At 46.5% G+C, this 17,203-nt stretch overlaps 1 protein-coding gene across 5 annotated transcripts; it reads right to left on the bottom strand.

Moving 5' to 3' along the window:
• Window positions 1-3,480: 3,480 nt before the first annotated feature.
• Window positions 3,481-11,818, bottom strand: LOC114218034 (transcription elongation factor A N-terminal and central domain-containing protein). 5 transcript variants are annotated; one of them, XM_088020328.1, is made up of 4 exons: window positions 11,761-11,818; window positions 9,699-9,825; window positions 7,835-7,954; window positions 3,481-4,558 (listed from the first exon to the last, which is right to left on the bottom strand). In XM_088020328.1, exons 2-4 carry the CDS (start codon window positions 9,754-9,756, stop codon window positions 3,510-3,512), a joined length of 1,227 nt encoding a protein of 408 aa, XP_087876454.1. In that variant the 5' UTR covers window positions 9,757-9,825; window positions 11,761-11,818; the 3' UTR covers window positions 3,481-3,509. The 5 variants fall into 5 exon arrangements, with proteins under 5 accessions (XP_087876454.1, XP_087876456.1, XP_087876455.1 ...); XM_088020330.1 differs by lacking the exon at window positions 11,761-11,818 and adding an exon at window positions 11,675-11,737; XM_088020329.1 differs by lacking the exon at window positions 11,761-11,818 and adding an exon at window positions 10,525-10,581.
• Between the last annotated feature and the right edge of the window lie 5,385 nt (window positions 11,819-17,203).

Below are 17,203 nucleotides of genomic sequence, written 5' to 3'. Positions count from 1 at the left end.
ATTCCCGTGTGCCTGCCTCTGCAGAGATCAGGGATGCTCCTTTCCTCGGGTAGGAGGAGGGCACCTCTCAGTGGAGGGGCTTAGGACCTGCCTCAGGGGAGGAGGGGGAGGCCAAAGAGTCCTCCACCTACAGGCCCTTACTTGGATTCCTTCAGTTTCTTCTGTATGAGAAGGTACCAGATTTTGGAGTAGCATTTCCCGAACCCCATCGCCAAGGACTCTGTCAACTGTAAACATGCAGGGAGACCATCTGGTGTACCCTTGTTTGGAACCAGTCACATGACAACGAGACCATTGCCATGGCCACCTGACTGGATGTCTCTGCATCCATCCTGCCTTCCCTCCCCAACTAATTTAACAAAGCAGCCAGAGGGAACTTTCCTAAAGGCCACTGAAGTTGTCTCACTACCAACTCCCTCCCTTCAATGGCTTCCCATCGGGCTTGGAAAAAACCCAAAGTCCTTATGATGATTGACAAGGGCCCTAATGAACCCAGTGGCTCCTGTGACTTCACCTCAGCTCTGGTCAGCTCCTGTCGTGCCCCGCCCCGCCCCGGACCTTGGGGCCATTGTACTTGCCATTTCTGTAACCGTGATTGTAAATTAAATGAAAGCTCCTTTCCCCCAGAAGCAATTTTAAAGGAAAACACTTTCTTTTTAGTGGGTGAGACATAGAATGTGAAAGGATGATTATACTTAAAAATGTAATGCTGTCTCATTGGCTAAAAGAAAAAAAAAAAACCCACACTGCTCTTTGCCTATCTCTGGTTCCAAAAGTCACTGACAAGTCGAAAGGAAATGAAAAGGACTACCCAGATTTTTACATTTTGGAGAGTGAAGGAATTTCCATTTCAAATGCCTTTATTTGTCTGCAAATGAAGTTTGCACAATTCCAGCATAAAAACTTTTTTAAAACCCCACCACACACAAAAAACAAACAATGACACGAACACTTGGTTTTCATGTGATGTGCCCTTTTAGAACCACTGAATAGTTTTTAAGATCATCCTAAGTCACATGAAACCAGTTTGTGAAACTTCAAGTTTTAGGTGACTCTGCAAGTTTCTGTTTAAGACTAGCATGTTACATCAAAATAGGCAGCCCCGGGAAGCCACCAGGGGAAAAGATATCAAAATAGAATTCACACTCGAGGGCCTCCGATTACTTCAAACCCATTTGAACACGCGAACATATTCTAGTTTTAGGCACCATTTGGGGAATTGTGTCAGGAGGCAGGTAAACTGTGTATCTGGTTAGGCCTTCAGAGCTCTGACACAGGAAGTTAGGAACGGTGGGAGAAAAGAACTGGTGAAAATGTGTATAACTCTGAAGTAAGCTTATCAAAACTGTAACCATCAACATTCGACAAGTTCTCAAAAGAGAACAAAATCAGCCATAATCACAGAGGTGTGTTGTGCTTAAATAATCGCACAGGTTGGTTCAACACTGCAAAAGCCTTAAAGAAGGAATTTCCTCTTCAATTCATTCATTAGAGAAATGTTGGTAGATTCAAAGGCTGAGGCAACGGACGACCTCTGACAGATCAAGGCCTGTTTTTACATTAGCACAATTGGAACTTCAGACCTAAAAGGGTGCAGAGTATGGGACCCCCAATATGCCATCTTGGCATGAGGATCATTCTGGGCTGAACGCAAATGAGAAAAGGCAGACACGGAAGGAGCTCTCTGCCTGAAAGCAGAATGTAAATTCCCCTCAGGAATTCTGTACCAGGAAGAAGGGAACATCCTCAGGCTGGCAGCGAGGAGAGTCTACACAAACAAACCTTACTAAATGACCATTATGTTCATCAGTCCCCCCATATATTTACCCTCCCAGTTTGCGGGCCCTAAAAGCCTAAAGCCCCTTTCTTCTTGTTATTTCTCTACAAATGTATCATTCTTTGCCAAGATGCTATTGCACAAGCCCAAGTTCCAACCACCCGTTTGAATTCTTCATCACCGAGTTTCTCCCGTATGTTTCATGCCCGGCGTGTTAATGAACGGTTTTTCTCTTGTTAGTCTGTCTTTTGTCCGTCTAATTTGCGGGGTCCCAGCCACAGAGCCTAGGAGAGCTTCTGTCCTCCCCTACGGATCTAAACTCACATGCCCTTGAGAACATGAAGGCTCCCTAACATCAGAAACCAAATTTCATAAACACTTTATATACTCTGGAGGACTTGTGCAGAAAAAACAAAAAAACCCAAACAAATAAATACGCAACTCCTCTGACTAGGCAAAAGGACTCGAAACAAAATTCTACCTGTGGGATTAGAGGATAATTTTCATGGTTCAAGGGAGAGACAAGTGAGACAAGAGAGGGGAAAGTAACAAAGCCCTAGTTATCCAATGTTGGAGCCTAAAGACACTATTCGTCTTGTCCCACATTGCCAGGAACACCTTTCTCAGAAGTCAAATTTGAAGCGGTCTTGGATGGTGAATTTGGAGGAAGACAGTGTGGGAGCAGTTCCAGCTGGGCTAGCTAAGTCACAGCACCCCTGGGGGCCTGTTTCCTCAGGTGTAAAGTGTACCGTGACATTCTTTTCTTAGAGCTGCGAGACCATCAAGTGAGAGCCTGTGTGGGAGTAGTTCTCAACTCTGTCTCACAATAACTTGAGGAATTAAAAGAGCCCGGGCTGCATCCCATGCATTCAGATTCAATTGTTCTGGGGAGCCCCCCTGCCCTGCCCGGGCATCAGTGGGTTGTCAGTCTCCCCAGATGATCCTCATACGCAGCCACCGTTACGGACTCCTGGCCTATTGAGAAAGGAGCACTAAACTGCCTTGAACAGGATCACCAGGGGATCCAGGAGCATGAGGCCTGGGACTCTGCATTTCTAACAAGCTCTAGGGCCTGCTGAGCTGCTCTCAACCACACTCTGCGTACAGCAAAGGACTAAGTGGCCACAAAGCACAAAGCAGACAGTCATCCACTCTCTCCCCAAACGGTCAACTTTTAGTGATCGTGGAGTGAACTTCAATGAATGACTGACTTTCCTTCCTCTTAGGATTAAGAATATTGTTGGGGGGGGGTACCTGGGGGGCTCAGTCGTTAAGCGTCTGCCTTCGGCTCAGGTCATGGTCCCAGGGTCCTGGGATCAAGCCCCGCATCGGGCTCCCTGCTCCGTGGGGAGCCTGCTTCTCCCTCTCCCCGCCTTCTGCTTGTGCTCTCTCTCGCTATCTCCCTCTCTCTCCAATAAATAAAATAAGATTTATTTTTATTTTATTTATTGGAGAGAGAGCGAAAGTGACCGAGCATACAAAGGGAAAGGAAGAAGCAGGCTCGCTGCTGAGCAGGGAGCCCCATGCGGGGCTCAATCCCAGGACTCTGGGACCACGGACCTGAGCCGAAGGCAGTCGCCTAACCAACTGAGCCACCCAGGTGCCCCTAAAATAAAATCTTGGGGAAAAAAAAGAATATAGTGCATGTAAGATTTTAAAACCAAGCACAAAAGGGTGGCACCAAAAAAACGGTATCACTCCAGTTCTTGGTTAAGAGAACGTTTATTTACCATCACAGGCAGACCCACTTGCTATGATACCACTGCTCCCCACATTCGTTACAGATCATATAGGTCATCATCTCTTCATCTGGATTTGAATTCCGCACCCAACTTGGCAGGAAAAGTGTTCCTCTGGCGATTACGGTGACCTTGCAATTGAACTTCTCACAGTGTCTGCATTTTATTTTCTTTGTCTGCATGCCCTCAGTGGCGTGGGGAAGGTGATGCTCCTGTATGCAAGATTCTGTGTTGGAGGCTCTCAACTGCTTCAGTTCCTTGCTTGCCATCTCCATCACCGTCATTTCGGCGAATTCTCTCGGAGACGTGGTCCCAGAGAGCAAGTTCTGTTGTAAGTGAGAATTTTTGGGGTTCTTCAGGTTGGCAACTTTGCTTCTAACACAAGTTTTGTACTTTTTGAGGTTCTTCGAATGAAGAGTAAAAATGTGCCCTTCAATTTCTCTTGCAAAGTTTTGCCACAAATCAGCTTTGGGCTGATCTGTGCAAGAACTTGTTAAAGCTTCATAAAGAAGCTCTGCGCATTTAGCTCTCGCAGGTACTGTGGGATCCAGCGACTCACTGGATCTCTGGTCAGTGGATTTTGGGTCACCACCCCTGAAATGCTCCTCCCTGGGCTCCATCTGACTCGTGCTATTTTCAGGCACAAGTGTTTCAATAGCTCCTGCAACATCGTGGGGTGATGAATTAGACCTGGAGCCGCCTGGTATCTCATCCTGACTTGGGTCATGAGAAAGTCTGGAGTTTCTGCCGGTAGGGAGTGATTTAGGGCTGTCCCTTGGTTTGAAGTGGAGATCCTTATAAAGAGCTTTCCATTCTGACAGCAAATGCTTGGCTTTCTTTTTCAAAGCCACCGTAGGGCAGTTTTTGAGGACTCTGTACACCGCCCTCACCACAACAGTCTCCTGGAGATGCTCTTTAGTCACATGAAGAGTCTCCAGCTCAGTAAGGTGGTTGCCAAGATCCTCAAAATTCCTTTTAGACATCAGTTGCTCAATAAGGGAGGCTTTGGCAGCTCCCTGCTTCTGGTCAGACATCTTTACAGCTGCAAAGAAAAGAGAAAAGAGGTTTCTGTTTTTTTAAGCTTGGGCTTACCAGTTGCAGCTTCCTGATAGTAGCAGAGTGCTTTCTGCCAGTTACCTACGCGGCGTTTTCTGAAAGAGTTATGTAACAGAAGTGGGCGTGACCTGTTAGAAAATGGAATCTGCAATGTGGTATGGTTCAGTTGCAAAAGGCTGAGTCTGGGTAGTTGGGGGGGAAAAAAAAAGCAGCACTGCAACCAGCTTCCACATTAACGGTTGCTTAAAAGAAGCTTACTAGAAGAGCTCTAAAACTTTTGCCAATCAAATTTTCCAAATCAATGCTCTTTCCAGATCCAGATCGGTCAATTGCTTTGGATGGAATTTGGTGGTCATGCTGGGCATGGAATCATGCCAGTGTCAGCATGAACAGGGTAAGTCTGAGCAAGACCGGATTGTTTACCCCCATATTCAGCTATAAAGCTGAACTACTTGCTGATTTTATCATATTTAAGTGGTATTTTTCTGAATAACAGAATGAGAAACAGGGCAATAAGGGGATGCTGTTTAGATGTCCCAAGGAATCTGAAGAAATCATAAGACAGTTATCGGCTGCAAGGCAGCCGGAACCAGATCCGATGGGCCCCAAGAGTCAACGGGCACTGTGCTGACATCCGAGTCTTCTGAAAAGCAGGGTAAGGGTTCACACGAAGCGATCCGGACCATTTATGACTTTGGACCAGCTACTCCCTAGGCCACTTTGGTTCCGTTAACTTTTCTGTTTAACTTTGAGGTGCAAAAAGTTGCTTGATGATTATCTCATCCTGGGCAGGTAAATATTTACTTTATCTAACCAGTCTATTTTTCTCTCCACATAATGCACATAACCTTGCTACCTAATACCCCTGGATCTGCATCTGCCCATCTGGTCTAAATATGGACTTACGCATCTTGATAGCAGGGACCTTGTCTTTTCAAAAACTCATGGGCTTCTGTTTCATAGCACTTTATATTAAATGCCCATTACTGGGGCGCCTGGGTGGCTCAGTAGGTTGAGCATCTGATTCTTGGTTTTGGCTCAGGTCATGATCTCGGGGTCGTGGGATCGAGCCCCGTGTCGGGCTCTGCACTCAGCAGGGAGTCTGCTGGAGATTCTCTCCCTCTCCCTCCCCCCTCTGCCCCTCCCCCTGCTCTCACACACTCTAAATAAATAAAAAAATCTTTAAAAAAATGCTCATCACTAAGCACATAGTCTAATAACACTGAAGCGAGCACAGAGAGGATCAATGCCATCTTCTTAGAAACCATCCGACAAGTTCTGTGAAATGCAATGTCTTTTTCTTTTGGTCAGTGATTCCATTTCTATAAAATTACTTTAGGGAAGCAAGAGGCGTGGAAGCTGTCCATGTAAGAATTTTCTTCCAACTCTGAAGAAACTGTAAGGTCCCAAATGGTTAAACTTGCAAACAAATGTTCACAGCAGCATTACTCTTAATAGCCAAAAAGTGGAAACAACCCAAATGCCCGTCAACTGGAGAAACAACATGTAGCCTATCCATCCAATGGAATGGTATTTGGCAAAACAAAACAAAACAAAACCATGAAATTCTGATATATACTGCAACATGGACGAGCTTTGAAAACACTATGCTAAGTTAAAAAACACAGAAGACCCCATATTGTATGATTCCATTTATATGAAATGTCCGGAACAGGCAAATCTATTTGGTGGTTGACTAGGGCTGGAGCAGAGGGATGCAGGGAACCAGTGCGGTGGAATGAAAGGGGGGTGGCTGCCAACGGGTACAGTTTTTCTTGGGGAAACTGAACAAACTTCTCTAAAGTTGACTGTGGTGATGAACTGCACAACTGTAAATATATTAAAAATCACTGAAGTGTACACTTTGAGGAGGTGAACTGTATGGTATATAAATATCTGAATAAAGTTGTTATTTAAAAACAGCATATAGAGTCTGATCCAAATTTTATTTAAGAATCACATGTGAAGAGAAATGGTCAAAAACAAATACACAAAACTTTAGACAGTGACGTTTTCTGAATGGCAAGATTTTAGATGATTTTTTGTTCGTTCTTTTATTCCTTCCCGTATTTTGTATGATGAGTATGTATTATTTTCATAACCAGAAAAGTGACTCGTCCAATATCATTTCATGATAAACTCCACGTATTTACAATGTTTGTCTATTTGAAAATGGCACGGTAAATGGATCAGTCTTCTACCTTCCCTCTAGAATCAGAATATCATGAAGGTGCTAAGCGACGTGTGGCTTTGCCTTCAGATTAGCATTCACAATTTCCTAAGAAGTCTACTGCTGGGTCTAAACCAGTTGCATCTCCTCTCAAACAGGAAGAGTAAGTACCCTGGGTCACAACTGTGAGGTTCCTACGGGTGCTTCCCTGCTGGGCCAGCTCAAGGATGACAGAGATTGAGTCTGGCAGTTTTGCCACCAGAGGGAGCTGGTATGTGGACAACCCGGGCAGTCCCTTGTGAGGCAGCAACTCAGGATCTTAACAGGCTTTTTTTTTTTTAAGATTTTATTTATTTGAGAGAGAGAGAGAGAAAGTGAGAGAGAGCACGAGAACAGGGTGAGGGGCAGAGGGAGAAGCAGACTCCCTGCCGAGCAGGGAGCCCGATGCGGGGCTCGATCCCAGGACAATGAGATCACGACCTGAGCCGAAGGCAGATGCTGAACGGACTGAGCCGCACAGGCGCCCTTAAGAGGCTATTTTTTATCATTATCAAGAATCAGTACTTCAAGATCATTGTTTTACCTGTTTTACAATTCCAGAGTGAAGACAGTGAAGGAGGTCTTCCTAAGGATCAGAGGCTCAGTAAACAAAGAACATGCAAGGTAAAAATGCAGAAAAATTAAAAATACATGGCCTCCATTGCTGAACTTTCTCTCAGAATTGTCTGCCTGACATCCTGGCATCTGGAGGAAGTCACGCAGCCAAGTCACCATGATAAGGTTTCAAGCTGCTTAAGATACTTGAACCCTCCCCAACTTGTTGGGAAGTTTCCTAACAAAGAAGAAATAGTCATCTTGCTTGCATTCCGTATTCATTCTAGAGGCACTGCTACTGAAGAAATCAGGATGGAAGTTTGCCAGATGTTGGCAAGGTGGTTAATAAGAGACAGGTCTAGAGTGCCCACAGGGAGGTTGGGCAATATTTAACTCAGGTCAGAATTTCTCAACGAACGGTCAGAGTCTCAAGGAGAGTCTGAAGGGAACTTTATAGCTTTGGAGCTTCAGAATGATGAGAACAGCAGTCTGTCTTACCAGCAAAACTTTTCTTCACTTCTGTAAATCCACAGACGTTAATGTATTCACACATAAGTACTCTGCTCTTTATTTCATATGTCCTTTTGTTTACCTCTCCTCTGTATTTCTTTTTCATTTCTAATTGTGGTAAAATACACACACCGTAAGACTTATCATCTCAAACATTTTTTTCCCATCTTAAACATTTTAAAGCAGTATTCAGTAGTGTTAAGTACATTCACGTTGTTGTGCAACCAACTCCCAGAACGCTTTTCCTCTTGCAAACCAAACTTTGTACCCATTAAACAACAGCTCCCTGTGCCTTTCTCCCCCACAGCCCCTGGCAACCATCATTCTACTTTCTGTCTCGATGAATTTGACTACGTGCTGCATGTTAAGTGCAATCATACAGTATCTGGCCTTTTGTGTCTGTCTCATTTCACTCGGCATAATGTCCTCAAAGTTCACCTGTGTTGTAGCCTGTGTCCTGGACTATTACTATTCCACTGTATGTATAGACCACGTGGTCCTTATCCATTCATCATAAACATTTGCGTTGCTTCCACCTTTTCGCCGTTGTGAATAAACGCTGCTATGAACACGGACATACAAATCTCTCTTCGGGACCCTGCCCTCAATGCTTTTGGGTAAATATCCAGAAGTGGGATTGCTGGGTCACATGGTCATGCTATTTGCAATTTTCCGAGGAACCACCATACTGTTCTCCACCCTCCTCCTCATGTCTAACAGCACTTAAATCCTGCCAAACCTTCTGCTCCCCCTGTGGGACAATGACGTGGATATAAAGCATTTACTGCCCTAGGAGGGTATGCTGTGAAAGCAACGGAGATAGAGACTTTTGAGTACTGCCATAAGAAGACAAGGAAAGCTGTGTATCCAGTTTATAGCTCTACAGAGCTCATTCAATAAATATTTATTACACATCTAAGGACACATTAGCTGCTGAGCCTAAAGAGATCCTCTCTGCCTTGAGGGAGCTGACAGCCCAGTGGAAGGAATACGGACAAGAAACTGGCCACTTTCAACACAGGGTGTCTGCAAAGGATAGACACGGCTGCTAGAGGACACTCCCAGGAGGAATGCTGGAGCCCAATCTGGGCTTCCTACCATCTGGCAGGTTCTAACTGCTTCTTCACTGCGTCCCTTCTGATTCACGGCACTTTGTCAGAGGGATCATCCTCTACTACAGAGCTCACCAAGATATCCCCTCAACTTCCCACTTAAAGCCCTTCAGAGGTGCCCCTGTGCTCTCAGGATGGAGCCCCAAGGCCCTTGGCCAGGTGATAAAAGGCCCCCCTTCCAGCCTCCTCCGTGATCCTCCTCCATGACCTCGCTTGACACCGACAGGCTCTGCCCATTTCACAGCTCTGTGCCTTTGTGTCAGTAGCTCCCTGGGCCCAGCCTAATTCTCACCATGGGTGGCTGTCCGTCCTGACTATAAACCTGAATCGGCTGGAGAAATCAAACAGCAAAAACAAAAACAACGCCAGGGCCTCGTCCCAGGCAGAAGCGATCAGAACCCCTGAGGGTAGGCCTGGGTATCCTCCCAGCTAACCCAGTGACTCTGATTTAAACCAGAGCTGCCACCACTGCCCTGTGCGCACGGGCAAGAGGCCCTCCCGCGGCAGGACCATCTCAGTTACGCTGCCATCCCCCTGAAGACAGCCCCGGACCTGCTCCTAGACCAAATACATAGAACCTCTCTGCTTTCGGATTCAGCTGGATGAGTCCCACTGGGAAATATTAAAAACACCTGCCATGTACCGCTCACCTGAGAACGTTCTCTACAGTGACAACTGGTGGTTGCAGTGTGTTAAGTGTCACGATGCACCCAATGCCCTGGACTCATTCCCTTCCTTACCTCTTAACAGCAGAAGGCAATGTACATTTATTGAAGTCCATGTGCCATACACATTCATGTCATCTCCATCCTCACAATGAGCCCGAGTCAGGTATATGGCTTATCTCCATCTTACAGATGAGGAAACCTGTTAAAAACAAAAGAAAACAAAACAAAAAACCATCCAATAGTTGCAGTGGTTTTTTTTCATGGTATCACATTAAAAATTGTTTTATTGTCTGCCTTCCCCACAAGACCGTAAAAGAATGACGTCTGTTTCATTCACTGAGACATGCCTGGCAAACACCTGGCCAGTGCTTACTATCACTCAACAAGTGTTTCTATGTTAAATGAGAAAAGAGCACCCAGAGCGCTCCCTCTCCTCTCTGCTCGTGCGCTTCATTCTTTTCACTACAGACCAGCTTGCTTGTACCCACGGCACCAAAGCCCAGTGCCCCTCAGCTTCTTCCACGGGAGCCGACCTCATCTCAATTCTAGTTCGAAAAGTCATTTAAAATTAAAAAATAATTTAATAAAGGCAGCAGCATGGTGCCCACTGTGGGCTAATCAAGCAGACTCCAGGAATCAAACGTGTGGGGATAAGGAGGCTCAAGAAGGTATAGTTCACAGAAGTGAGGGGTGTTGAGCATGTCTGGTAAGTTTCTTGCCCGTTCTGGGCCTCGATTTCCTCATCTACAAAATCGGGGAAATTCCACATCCTAGGATTAATGCGGGAAATAAATGAGATAGTCCTTATAAACTCCTTAGAACCAGGCCTGTCACACAGTAAGCCTGAATGACAATTATACAGGGCTGTAATGAAAAGATTTACATGACATGTATTTACCATACCAGGCGCTGTTCTAGAGCAAGGGGTCGGCAAACTTTTCCTGTAAAAGGGCAGATAGTAAATATTTTCAGCTGTGCAGGCCATCCAATCTCTGTATGGACTACTCAACTCTGCTGCTCTTGTGGCAGACACGGCAGCCATAGACAATCCATGAAAGAATGAGTATGGCTTTCCTCCAATCAATCCTTTTTCAAAGACAGGCAGGCTGGATTTGGCTGCATTTGGCTGCAGGCCCTAGTCTGCTGACCCCTTTCTAAAGCAGTGCTATCCAACAGAAATATAATGCATAACTTAAAATTTTCTAGTAACCACGTTAAAAAATGAACAGGTGAAATTAATGACATTTTACCTAACCAGTGTATCCAAAATACTGCCATTTCAACAGGTAATCGATAAAAACAAATTAGTGATATTTTACATTCTCTTTTTCATTCTAATTCTCCAGAATTCACTGTTTGATATATCTCAGTTAGGACTAGGAACATTTCAAGTGTTCATTAGCCTGTGTAGCTAGTGGCTACCTATTGGACAACACAGTTCTAGAGCATATGCTAAAATGGGTAATGCTTACACACACACCTATAGCCCTAGCTTCTGAATACATATCACAAAGAGTTTATACCGGGCCGGCAAGAGCCGGTCCTATATATCTGTTGACTGAATGCATATAAAAGCTCGTAAATATTAACTAATATGGGCAGGTTGCACACATCTGCCCACATCTGGCTTAAACCCCGGGGAGAAGGGAGATCAAAGAGAAATTCTGTTTCTGGTCATAAGCCACATACACTTCTCCAGCTACACAGGGAGGCCCTTCCTCTATGGAGAGAACTGATGCCACCTGTTGGGGCGCCGCCGTTTCTCAACAGCCCCTCAACACGGCGCTAGGGCCCTTTCATGTTAGGACGATCCCTAGCACAGGTGCAGCGAGTGGAAGGGACCAGCCCAAGGGCCCGCTCAGGCCCGGGTTCGGGTTCCGCAGGGTGGGGCGGGGCGACAAGCGAAGGCTGCTGCAAGCCGTCCCCGTGTGCCAGCCCGCCACCCAGCCCAGAAGCGGCGGCGGTCCCGAGAGATCGGCCCACCCCGGCGACTTCGGGTGGAGAAGAGGAGCGAGGGCACGATCGGGCCTACCCGACCCAGGACGCACCGAGGGCACCCCCCGGGGCAGTGGTGGGCTTTTCGGAGCACCGGTGCGCAGAGACACCGGAGAACCCAACCCAGGGAGTCGCTCACCGAGAAGCGCAGGAGCCGCGGAATCTCGGGAGACCTCCGCGTCAAGAGAGAGTTTCCGGTACGCGGGGCGGGACCACCGAGGCTCAACCAATCCAAGCCCGCAGAGTAGAGAGCGCGATCCCGGGCCCCAGCGCATGCGTGCTAGGTAAATGGTGTCTGCGCAGAGCGACTATCGGCGGCGGATCCGCCTCCGCCGCTGGCTGCAGGGCGGTCCCTGGCCGGGCTGACGGTCTGGCGGCAGGGCCTGAATTCAAAGAAACTACCCCTAGTAATGCTTTTCAGCTGCAAAGTTTGTTGAACTACTCTACGGCGGACGCTTTCTGCTCTCATTCAAGACGTTGCTCAGCGAAATGTTGACAAAACTTTGGCCAGAAATGCGATATACCGAATGTAGTCATTAACTCGACAATGTATTTATTGCACCCCTAGCACACATCAGTTGATGTGAAAGTAGCAAACATTAAGCGGCCGTGTGAGTCCTGCACTTCTCACCTGTACACATTGTTTCCCTGCAAGGGTCCAATAAAATCAAAGTGATGGTAAAGCTAGAGACTATTTTCAAAAGGCTATTGCTTTAAGATTGTTTCTATCACAAGAACAAAGTGCGACACCTATAAATCTAATTTACTGAACAGGCTCTTGGGGGCGCCTGGGTGGCCTCAGTCAGTTAAGTGTCTGCTTTGGGCTGGGATCCTGATTTCGGGGTCCTGGGATCAAGCCCCTGGTCAGGCTTCCTGCTCAGCAGGGAGTCTGTTTCTCTCTCTCCCTCTGCCCCTCCCCACTGCTCATTCTCTCCCTCTCTTAAATAATAAAATCTTTGAAAAAAAAAAAAAGTAAATCTCTTGAATTGGTAGGCTGGCTGGGGCAATTACATGTACCCGATGCCAGCTTTTATGTAATGGGGTCCAGGTGGTGGACTTTGGTGGGTTTGGGCCCCTCAGCTTTCAGCCCACCTTCTGAACAGCCGATTCGGTGCCGCCATCTGCCCTAGCCAGGGGCCAGCCACAGGAAGAAGCTGGGCCCATTGCACACCCCTCCCTAGAATGTGAATTTTGAGCAGAGTAATGTGGAGACTAGTATGGTGAGAGATCATTCCAGCAACGTTGGCATGCTGATCAGCAATGGCTTCTTTCCACAGCTCTGCTTCCAGCCCTGGAGCCCGTTTCCAAGGCTGGATTGCTGGTCTTCCCATGCACCTGAACACTCCTGTTTCCTTACCATAACTTCCCTTTGCCATAAGTTAGCTGAAGTCTGGTTCTGTTGCTTGCTACCAGCAAACACTAACTGACACAGCCCCCATCTTAATGTATCTGTGTGATTTGAGGGCCATCCAAAGAGAATCCCTGATCGTTGATGGTGCTGAAACTGCCTTCTTACTTGTTCCTTCATATTAAAGCACTGGAAGCTGCAAATCTAAAAGAACAAATATCAGAAAGGTTACACTTGCCGCTCTTTATTCCCTACACCTGAGTTATCTTAGAAGGGTCGCCTCTCTTCACCTGTCAGAGACCAGCAGAATGGGACAGAGGACAAGTAAATGTTGACCTGGGTAAATGGGAAAGAATGAAAGGGCCGCAAGATTGGATTCTTGGAGATCTCCGGAGTCACTGAATTGGAAGGTTCTAGGTATCCAGAAAGAGGCATGAGTTTACAGGACACGGGGGAGGGGAGAAATGGAGCAAAGCAGGAGCGGGAGATGCTGCAGACAGCCCTCTCTGCTGTTTGCCAGGTGGCAGCCACACACGGGCACGTAGGCCGTCACAAGAGGGCACTGCCAGAGCTCTGAGAAGGGTCCAAAAACTGCGAGCACCCAGTGCCTCACCTTCAGCAGGAGAGCTGTGTGACTGCAGCTTGGACCCATGAGGAAAAAGATTTCTAAAGGGACAGTCACAGGGACAAGAAAGGGGGCTGTAGAAATTTTATGGGTGTCCAGGAAGACCAATAGATGTGTGGAAGGAGAGGGTTCAGGCTTTCTGAGCATCAGGCACATTTCCTCAGGCCTCAGCCCCCTCAAAATTCCAATGCCGTTGACCTCCCGCAACCCGCTTGATGTCCAGAGTCCATTGGTATCCTGGAGAGCAAGCCAGGGGACATCCCCAGTGTCAGAGTCATTGGTGGCTGGATTATACATGAGTCTGTGGAACTTCAGTTACAGCCTGCCTGGTATCGAGGGCTGAATTCACTCGAGGGGTCCCAAGTCAACTGGCACAGTCAGATAGATGAGGCTCAGTTGGGGGGGAGGGGGCGGGCTAATACTTTCACTTTCTAAAGTAAATTTTCATTGAAGTATAACCCATATGTAGAAATGCTGGTGCGTAAATCCTAAGTGTACTGCTCAATGATTTTCACAAAGTGAACATGTCCATCCAAAAAGCATCAAGAAACAGCATGACCAGGCCCCGAGACACCACCCCCTCGTGCTTCCTCCTAGCAACCCCCCCAGAGGGTAACCACAACCCCAACTTCTCCAGCATAGATTAATCCTGCCTCGTCTTGAAACTTACGTAACCGGAGCCACACAGTATGTCCTTTCTGGTTTCTTTTGATCAATGTCATCTTTTAAAATTCATCTGTCTTGCTGTGGGCAGCATTAGTTTCTTCATGCTCACTGATAGTATTTCACTGGATGACTATACCACAGTTTATTTTTCCATCCTACCCACAAGGGACATTATGGATATCTGAGTGGTCCCACTGTGACCATTACAAGTAGTGCTTCTGTGCAGTTCTATTGAGTGTATACCTAGGAGTGGAATTCTGGGTTGGTAATACTGTTTGGGGCCATAAATGACACATGACCTTAAGTTGTTGATACAAAGTCTCTTGCATGATTTTTCTACCTGAAGTCTCTTGAAGTCTGTAAGGGAGGGACAGGAGAGACTTCCCTGGCCACAAGGAGACTTTTCCCAACCCCTAGAGCAGAGGACTCCAGTGTCATTCAGTACCCCTCCCTGCTTATGACAAAGGCCCAGATGTGTTTTCAAAATCAACTTGGTGCTTTAGTCAGCCACTGACATTCAGCCCCAGAGAGGAGGCAAAAATGGGGGGGCAAAAATTGTGCCATTGTTATTTCAATGTGTTAATATAAACCCATGAGGCCGGAAGACGCGGGACGTCCTGTGACTGTTACCTAGTCTATGCCAGCGAATAGGCAAGCACCACTCAGTGGTAATTTGGGCAGCATTCGGGGTCTGTGCAAGGTTGAAGATCATGGTTTTGTTGAAGAATCAATCTGCACAATGTGTCATTTTTTGTAACACTGCTCAGCAGTCTGGTGATGGGATAGAGAAAAGAAAGCAGTGGGGTGATCAAGATTGGGGCTCTGTACGGTGGCCGTGGTGGAAGAACACAAGAGCGTGGGTCTTGGGGGGGCAATGGCAAGAGTGTCTTTGAAGGGACAGTAGGCCTTAGAATCTAGGTTATGTTTTATTAGAGAGTCAAGACAGGAAGCCAAGAGATGGGAAGAAAATGAAAATGTCAAGGGAACAGAGCTTTCAAAAAGTCCAAAGGAGAAATGTGAGGAGATTAGGAGAAAGCCAGATAAACTAGACAGTTTGATGTTGGAGTTCAAGTCCAAGGTGGTGGCCATGGTGCAGTGACCAGAGAGATGATGGTAAGTGGAATAGAGGTCAAAGAACCGTGGGGCTAGGACATCAGATGGGTCATTTGCATAGATGTCACCACATTGGTCGATGACAATGGCAACGAAGGGCCGAGAGGCCTGTAGAACTGTTTAACTGCACCCTCAAGGAACAGTGGCTTTTACATGGAAATAGAGAAATAGGAGATTGTGAACAAGAGTGGAGCAACCAGGGTGCCACCTTCAACCGGACCCTGCATGTGTGCAGCATGGAAGGATGAGCAGATTTCATTTGCTAAGGCTGCAAGGGGAGAGGTCGCCCAGGAGAGAGCTCAGCTGAGGAAGAGGTCGTTGGCAGAGTTAAGATGGAGGGGAGTTTGTTTACCAGACAATGCAGTGTATGTGATGGGGGAGAGGGCAGAAAGAGTGGAAGTTAGTATCCAGAGGAATGAGCCCATAACAATGTGGGGAGGAGAGTAGGAGAGGGTGGATGACAAGGGGGTTTCATGTTGAGTGGTGGCCAGGGACAACAGATATGCATGCTGGCTAAATTATCTGACTTTAGGTTCCCCAAAGGAACCCAAGTATGACTCGGTGCTAGTGCAGGCTAGAGTTCCATGACACAGTAGCCCGTTGACTGGAATTCAAAACAATATGTTGGTATTTAAGGGTCCAAAGAGTTAGTCCCTGAAGACTATGGTCATGTGGTGGAAATGGCAGGGGCAGCCCCCAGGGGTCAGGGAAGAGTGGTCATCACCGGAGTCTGGATTGTGCTTTGTTTGAAATCCTAGATAGGCCCAGAGAGGGTTCATTTTTCTCTCACTTAATAAAATGTTGAACAGTGACCGGTTTGGGACAGGGATCGTGATGCCACAGTGTCATCAGGGACCCAGGCTTCTTCCAGCCATGCACTCCTCCGTAAGGTACGGTCTTTGACTTCATGATCACAAGGTAGTTCAAAGAGCTCCCGCCTCCACAACCAACCACACTGCAGGAAGGAAGGAGGAGGAAAAGAAACGGCAAGAGAGGCTGCCAACTGACAACTCTCTTTAATGAGCCTTCCCGGAAGCCCCACCAATGACTTCAGTAGGCTCTCCATCTGAAAGAAAGGTCGGGAAGTGCTCTCCTACTCCTTCTAATTCAGCACATTCCCCTCCCCACCCACCAAAAAAAAGAAAAAAAATAAAGAAAGAAAGAAGGAAAAGAAAAAAGAAAACACACAGACATTTATAGGGTTATACTAGTAAGGAAAAAATTCAAGAATGGATATTGGGTAGACAACTAGAAATCTCTGCTACAGATATTAGAGAAAATGAAATACTATTATTCAGTTCAACTTGACTCAGCCCTGTGCAATGATTTTCTACCCATTTTTAACATGATTCCCAGGCTTCCCTATTTCATTTCTGGTTCAACATCTCTTCCTCTAACCTGGATCACTGGGGCACTGATCCTTCATTGCAAGTTCTCCCTTCTATCTTCCTTTATTCTAAGCCATAACTGTGCTCTCGAATCTCCTTGGTCACTGAAGAAATAGAGGGTTCTTCTTCACGTTCTATCACAGTATTAGAAACCACCTGTATCAGTTAGCTCTTGCTGCGTAACAAACCACTTCAAATCTTAGTGTCTTCAAACGACCATTTTATTATCTCTCACAATTTTGCAGGCTGATTTGACTTAGCTAGGCACCTCTTCATCTGGTCTCACTAGAAACACTATTTTTTGGGTTTCTATAACTAGCAGTTATCCTAACAGATACAATTACAGCTGTTGAAGACAAGACTTTGTAGGCCAAAATTACTTCACACTAAAGGAAAACAATGTTTTTCCCCTACAATCTTAAAAGGTTGTATGTGTTCATTG

The sequence above is a fragment of the Eumetopias jubatus genome, unplaced genomic scaffold (genome assembly GCF_037043125.1).
Source record: "Eumetopias jubatus isolate StellerSeaLion01/CBP00866 unplaced genomic scaffold, mEumJub1_p1.0 scaffold_23, whole genome shotgun sequence".
NCBI lineage: Eukaryota > Metazoa > Chordata > Mammalia > Carnivora > Otariidae > Eumetopias > Eumetopias jubatus.
The sequence above is the reverse complement of the archived record's forward strand: the minus strand, read 5'-3'. Positions and strand labels throughout refer to the sequence as shown.